This window comes from Ambystoma mexicanum, chromosome 9 (assembly GCF_040938575.1).
Source record: "Ambystoma mexicanum isolate Mex_15411 chromosome 9, UKY_AmexF1_1, whole genome shotgun sequence".
Classification (NCBI taxonomy): domain Eukaryota; kingdom Metazoa; phylum Chordata; class Amphibia; order Caudata; family Ambystomatidae; genus Ambystoma; species Ambystoma mexicanum.
The window spans coordinates 708705390-708713075 of NC_090931.1; the positions used below are offsets into that span (position 1 = coordinate 708705390).

Below are 7686 nucleotides of genomic sequence, written 5' to 3' on the forward strand. Positions count from 1 at the left end.
CTCCACCAAGACGGTTAGCTCCGCCTCGCTGAAGCGCTGTTTGCGCTGCCTCTGAGCAGGAATCCTGGCAGACATGCTTGTGGTCCCTTTTGGCTTCTCAGAGTCAGGATTGTGCTTGTGCTGGCTCTGGATGGCAATGGATTGTGCTTTTATATGATGGCCGCCTCTCTGTTTCCTGTTTTGGCGATCATGGTATTTCCGGTTCCGTGTCCGTGGCGGCGGAGGCGGAAACGGGTTTTGCGCCACTTGTGGCTTCGTTATTTCCATTTCCGTGGGGTATTCCGTGACGGCGGTAACAACGTTTCCGAGTCCGTGTGGTGCGCGCGACCGACAGCGTGTAATCGGGTGGTTTTTCCGCACCCTTGCGGACACGGAAACGTTTTTACCGCCATCACGGATTTTGCACGGTCCCGGACTGGCAGGTTGTAATGAGGCCCATTGTTTTATTTTTATTTTATTGTTTAGTAAAAATGGTTCTACATTTGGCAGTTTCCTCATGTGCACTTTCTTTGTGCCCTTTTGCTCAATGTGATTTTCACAATTTCTTTAAATTGGGGGTACCTCCAATCTCACCATTTAAATGTTTAAACCGCTTGTTAACTTTACATTGCATGTATGGACTTCTATTATTTGCCACAAATCAGAGAACTTTTACTCTGTGCTCAAAAGGTGAACTACGGACGTCGTTTTGTTTGTTGCCTCTTGGATTGTTGCAAGGGAATTTGCACAAAGGATTTGCTAACTTCCTGTACTCCTTTGAACCATGCAGGTGAGGGGTTTCTATGATAAATGTAGCTTTGACGCCGGAACCTTAACTCGCACATGTCCAGGTGCTCATTGGAAGACTTTCTGGATAATTATTTATTCAGAGGAGTGGAAAATGGGTGACATTAAATTCATGGTACCTAATACTTGCCTCCTTAGAATTCCCTCCCTCGCGTGTTCGTCAAACTGTTTGAGAATATCTGTTCCAATAACTGTGGATAATCGGAAGCCTCGAGTTCTACAGGGCAAATTTGCAAGGCACACTTTTTTGAGTGCTCATGAGGAACAGGAGGGGCAAGAGGGTCTTGATGTTCCATGTGGACCTTGAGGTCGATGAGTTGTCCAGCGATCTCCATATCATTTGTTTAGACCACAGTGATTTGTTGTGGAACGAAACATAGTGATTCCATCCATCTCCTTTACTTCCGGATTTGCAGGTTTAGCAAGCCTGCGCTTACTCCTGTTGGCGTTAGGCTGCCACCAAGTTCAGGCCTTGTTACACTTTTTACATTTTGATAACAGAACTCAATACCTTTTCAAATCTACTGTCTAGTCCTACATTTATTTTCAGACCTGTGAGAATGTTAACTTCTTGCCTTTCTAGTAGGAATTAATAAAATCAATAGAAAATGCAATTTGCTGTTCAATTCCCTATAAATGGATATTAGTTTAGTCCGCTGTCCACTTTAATCTGTGTATTCAATGTAGTGGTGGTACTCACCATCTGTGAAACAAAGTGAACAAAATGTTTTCATTGTTGTGTGTTTTTAGTAGCCCAGCTGGTTTGCTCTTTACCACTTATCCAACGTTTACATAAATCAGCAAACAGATACACATTAGAAAAAAATTACATTATGCACTATTTTATTTTGTTATACATATTGTCAAGTACTAGCATGATGAATATTTTAGTAATGGTCTCTGACTCGTCTGAATGATCCGACTCTAGGACTCATGGCTCCCCAGTCGCTGTATCTCCTGTATTCACCGGGTCTCAGATAGTACTGACACCCTCTGTAGTTGGGCTCCTCATAGAAGATCCAGTGCCCATCCTGCACATTGCAGGAGTGGATGTCATTGTATCGGAAATGCTCATAAACATGCGGGCAATCTTCTGAGAAATCCATCATCTGGCCACCAAAGTTCTCTCGCTCATAAATCCTTATCCTGTAGGATCCACGGTGCTATGATGAAAAAGAGGCAAGGAGAAAAGAGGGGCTCACATTAAGTCCCTTCAAAATTCCATTGTACAATAAAAGAAACATTAGGTGGTACCTAGTGTATGGGACACACATAGAATATCAGCAGCACACACACTGTGGTACTAAATGGTGCAGTTGCAGGGTAAAAGTGTTAGAATAAGCTATCACACCTATGCTATATCAATGGGGCTACATGGATTGGTTCCTGCACAGAGTGGGACACTGCAAAGAAACCCTGCTCTGGAGCTCCAGTACAGAGATCCACCACTATGTATGCACTCTTTACCCTGCCAGATATGCCCATTTTGATCGCCGCATAATAGCATTTTCTTCGGCAGAATGCGCCCAATTTTCCTGCATATGCATTCCATTGAAATGAATGAAGCAATGATGTCTGACATGTTTGGCATGAAACCACCATTCCAGATCCCTGCCTTGGCCATCCATCCCCGGTTGAATAATCCTAGCCTTATACATCACAGTGGTGAAATGCAGCAGTACGTTCCTGTGCCGTGCACTGCCTGCATGCTAGTAACTCATTGATCCAGCTGTGTTGTGTGTAGAGACTGATCAGAATCTGGGCTAAGATACTCAACCGCAGGGATGTACAATTAATCAGGGTATTTCCCTAGATTCATTGGCCTCACAAGAATGAGCCTGAAATTATTGTGTGTACACAACCTCGCTCTACATATATCATTGAGGCACTAAATAATGATTTGTCTGAGATCAGTAAGACATGTTGGGCCCCCAAACAAGTTCAATTGTGCAGTAAAAAGGTGTCACTAACTTGATTACCAACACTTTTTGGGTGGCAGTGAACCACCATTTTTACTGCACTGCCAAATTCCGAAATAGAGGATAATGTGATGGCTTCACCGGCACACAATGTTGGAGGTGAATCCTCCACTTAACGTCCATAAATCTGCAGATTTACTGCAAGGTATTACAGCTCACAGTAAATCCACCAAAAATCCCCTTGTAGTCCTATACACTCCAAAAATGGGGCGTTACACTGTCATACCAACACTTGCAGTCCTGTAGTAATGCCACTTAACCGAGTGGCAGTAACAGTAAATGTGGTGAATTTACAGCCAACTTACAAGCCATTCTCTAATGAGGCCCTTCGCCTCATTACTTTATGGGATATCTAGTTAGGTAACTCATGCTCATAATATCACAATGAGGCAATCCCATAAAAGAGCAAACCCAAAAATGCCCGTGGGCTTCGATTATAAACAAGCGCTGCCATTTCCGTAGGAATGTTATGGTCATATTTCCCTTTATTTTAAAGTAATCTAAATGCAGCCCATCTCCTGAACCTTATCAAATGTGTTGGGTGCCTCAAATCTATTTGAACAGCCTTTACTATCATAAGCATTGCAAGGCCATTGCAATTATATGGGGTGGGGGACATTTTCAGTTTCATGAATCAGTTTCACAGACATTTTCAGTTTTCGTGAATCAATTTCACGGAAATGATACAAATGTGCACTTTCCTATGGCAATTTGCGAAATTTGATTATTTTTCAGCAATCTTTTGGCCGAAGTACGTTTGGCCACAAGAAATCGGAAATTTTCGGATTCAAGTGTGTGCATTTTTTTATGCAAAATGGCTTTTCTTCCTGTCAAACAGCGGAAGAGAAATCTGGAGCAAAATTTGACAATTTTGTTTAGCTTGTTCAATTTCCACCCCCTCCTACTAATCATGACACCCTCTAATCATGGGGTTTAGCCTGGCTAGGTTTTCAGGTTTGCAGTTGGCATTGTGTCAGCTGGAAGGTGAAGAAAGACAGCTGAACATGGCAAATATAGTATTTTTTCAAGAGACAAAGTCACGGTACTCCACAAGTGAAGCAATAGACAACTTGCATTGTATTTACAGTTCCCCCTCCGACAGACCTTCAGGTGTCCTTTATCGCATTACAGAGAATATCTAATTTTCACTAGATGCATATGTTTAACCAGACAGCAACGAACAATTGTCACAACAGTTCATGACTGAGTGTCTGGACAACAGGAGAGATTTGCTTCTGGAAATAGGCTAAGATTATATGGACATCACACAAAATTACTTGATAGTTATTTGTATTAATAATTGATTTAGTTTTTGATTCCCCCTATTGTGCACGTCGGTAGCATCTACTATACAACCAAGAATTAGACAACACGATGAACAGTCCTTTAAGTCAGAATACTATTGTGGTTTTCAATGTGCCACTTCACTCGGATCCTCAAGCTCTCTGACCCATCCTGTTCTTGATTGGCTGCTTACTGAGTGCACTTGTGGAATTCTTTGGGTGTAATTTAGAACTACGATTAAATAACCAATACTTACTTGTGGTGTTAAGCGGCAAGACCTGATGGAATCATTGTAGCCCATCCACTGCTGAAAGTCTGGGTACTCCCCCCGTCTCAGGTAATACTGATGTCCCCTGAAATCAGGGTGTTCGTAGAGAATCCAGTTGCCACTTTCCACGCATATGGAGTTGCAGCGGCTGAAGAAAGAGGTGAGATCGGGACACTCTGAGCTGCACTCATAGGAGCGGCCCTGGTAGTTTTTGTCCTCGTAGAAAATTATCTGTTTAGAGCAAAGATGATAGAGGTTAGGCACTAGCAATTGTAACTAGCATTGTTTTGGGGATTTTGATGGAAAGTAGATTAATTAATTGGAAAACAATTTCCAAACAATGTGTAACTCTTATTAGCAGCTGCAGAATGAAGCAAAACAGCAATTTGCCCTGGTGTCTGAACCAGCCTCACCACCTACTGAGCCAACTTGAGACATATTTCTTCTGATAGAAGGAAAGCATGCATAATATATTACTTATTTGGTATTTTCAAAAGTGCAATAGAAACAGCCCAGAAAGAAAATTCTGCTTTTGGCTCCTTTAAATTACTGAAACAAGTGTATTTACAATTAGAACATGCAAGCATGCCAGTCAGATGTTACAATGGATCCCTACTAAGTCTTTCCTCTTTATGGGCTCCACAAGGATCCCCAGCATGTGCGCTTGAATAAAAATGTATGGATGGGAGACGGCAGAAACTCAAGTTGCGTTCCACTCCTTCTCTCCGCCATGCAAATAAATGAAAATGAGTCGTGCCATCAATGGAAGGCGTACAAGTATTATGCAAGGCTTTTACGCCTTTCATTGATGCAACTGCTTATTTTAAAATCAACTCCAAAGAGGATCATTTTTAGAGTCGATATTTCAAAAGTAACTTGTGAAAACCACGGTGTTAGACATTTTTGCCGCGTGTGTTTTACAACCATTTGGAAGTGGAGCGGAGACATGAAAAGTATTTATCACATTTCCATGCACATGCTTTTACACCACCAAAAGATTTTCATGTAGGCCTAAAAGGAATTCCAGTGGGTGCATTCTGACTGTTTTTAGCACCTGCTAAAAGCAGGCAGATTCCATAGGAATATATTATAAATGTGAAAATCGTATTTTCTTGAACGAGTGTAAATGCAAGGAGTAAAGACGATTTGCACCTGTTTTTACACATAGCTTTTGCACTCAGTTTTGGGAATGTCAAAAATTGCATGGATCGGTACCAACAGCACATAAGGGCAAATGTTGGTGAAGCCCTCCATGAAAATAGCACTTTTAGCAAAATTATCCCAAGGTGGTCTGTGTAAATTACTGCAGAGTTGGAGTATGTCAGAGGCGGCCTCTACGCTGTGCGTTGTGCTTACTGAGCGAGCTGCGGCTTGACACACCTCAAGGTGCTTTCCTCTGATTTGGTGAATGCACGAGCTGATGTCCGGGTAGGAGCAGCTGGCCAGGTAACCAGTGGAGGTTCTCAGCGTGTGTCACCTACTGCGCTGCCTGTGGAAGCACAAACCCAGAAAAAAACTAAATTGGCAGTCAATTGGCAGGCTGGTGGAACGGCGGCAGTGTTCTATCATGGGTAGCAGCCTTTCCTTTTCGAGCACCAGTTTATGAGTACATGGCATATAGCGTGCATTTCTGCATGCTTGCCTGCTTGCACGAGTGTTTGGCTGGGACAGTGTTTTAACAGCCTTAACTTAAACCACGATCCAAAGCAGAAATATACCACCAATTTGTTTTTCCTTCTACAACACCTTGCGAGTTGCTTCACTGTGTTGTCTATGCTACTTTTGTCCTTTGTCATTGTGGTTGGGACGTGAGGCTAATAAGCATGAGCAGTGTAATTGGCGTTAGGAGTCAGTCATAGACTCAGTTGTAGAAGTGACTGTTGATCACTACAGTTCAAAGACCTCTGACTACTGACTACTTGAATAGCACTACTCGATGGAACAGTCTGTCCACAATAACAGGGAGGGGGACATAGAGACCCCACAGAGGGGGTAGGGAGATACATCTGGGAGCATTGACACCCCCTACTGCAGATGAAAAGAGAGGTGTCTGTTTACCACCAGCTCACTTTATGATCAGCCTCATAGTGACTGCATCTGGAGGACACTGAAAAAAGGGCAGTCTGGATGTCCCCCGTCCTGTGCAATTGAAAACCCTAGAGGCTAGTAAGCCGACGAGCAACTTGAGACAGGGGGGGCTGACCAGTGCGGGACTACCTGATCATCAGACTTGACGGGGGAGGGGCCAGTAATGCCGAAGACTCCAAAAGGAAACAAAGCCTGTTTGTTTGCAAACAGAGCAATAACACTCCTACGCTGACTACAACTAAGCGGACAAATGTGAAGCGAAAGACTGGCGCGGCTCAACCACAACCAGCAAGCATAAAGTTTCCCAAAAGTACCTCTCATTGGAAGCCACAGGGGGCATGACTTTCCAAATACAACTTTCAATACAGACCCCAGGCGGGCAGGGAATAGGCGAATCCACAGGCTGAAACAAATCGCATAGTCAACGTGGATGACGTAATACTCTTGGAGAACTGAACACTGCTGGAACAAGCTCAGACTACACCCAGCGTTCACACTGCCCCTGCTCCCTCTGTGAAAATACTTGCAACACCTACAACATTTATGACAGCTACAACAGAGGAAAAGGAAGGGAAAAAAATATAGGAGATGATCGACGACTTGCTCTTCTTTACTGGATGAGATCACGTCCGTCCGACGAGTGGAGCTATTCAGATCAGCAGCACAGTAACAAATACTGAGAAAGTCTTGTGCTTTGGTTAGTAGTGAGTCCCAAAAGCAGATTCCGCAGTCAGTCCCACAAGAGGAAAAAGCTGAGATGACTCAGGATCGGAATCGGGAAGAGTGCAGCAGTCAGAATTGACGAAAGACTGACTTACCCTCTTTCGCTACCGCTCCTTCAATTACATCTGAGATCGCCATTACCTCCAAGTGCTCTAACAATGACTTACATGGTATGGGATTAAACCCTATCTTGATGGGGGCACCGACGGTCACTATGGCTCCCCTCACTAAGCTTTATGAATCAATAAATGATCAACTCAAGGATCAATCAACACTCATTGTCATTACATATTCTAAAAAATTGTTTCTGGAGGGGTTTGTCACAGCAGTACAGGGAAAACTGGACAAAAACCGAGAAGAGATTACAAACATATTCTGCAGCATCCTTGATCCCCTAATGGAGGAGCAAAAGTTCAGAAGACAATCAAGTGCAAGTGTGACATTGCAGTTGACGATCACATGAGCCTTGCTCAAATTCTGGTGTTGTCCTCCTCTATGAGTACTTTGGCTCAAAAACAGAATCGGTCGCACACGACTCGAGAAACTATTTTGTTAGGG

The 7686-nt window shown here is 43.3% G+C and overlaps 1 protein-coding gene across 1 annotated transcript; it reads right to left on the reverse strand.

Moving 5' to 3' along the window:
* Positions 1-1673: 1673 nt before the first annotated feature.
* LOC138487390 (gamma-crystallin 1-like) lies at positions 1674-7266 on the reverse strand. Its single transcript, XM_069613960.1, has 3 exons — positions 7224-7266; positions 4306-4580; positions 1674-1949 (listed from the first exon to the last, which is right to left on the reverse strand). Exons 1-3 carry the CDS (start codon positions 7264-7266, stop codon positions 1674-1676), a joined length of 594 nt encoding a protein of 197 aa, XP_069470061.1.
* Positions 7267-7686: the final 420 nt, after the last annotated feature.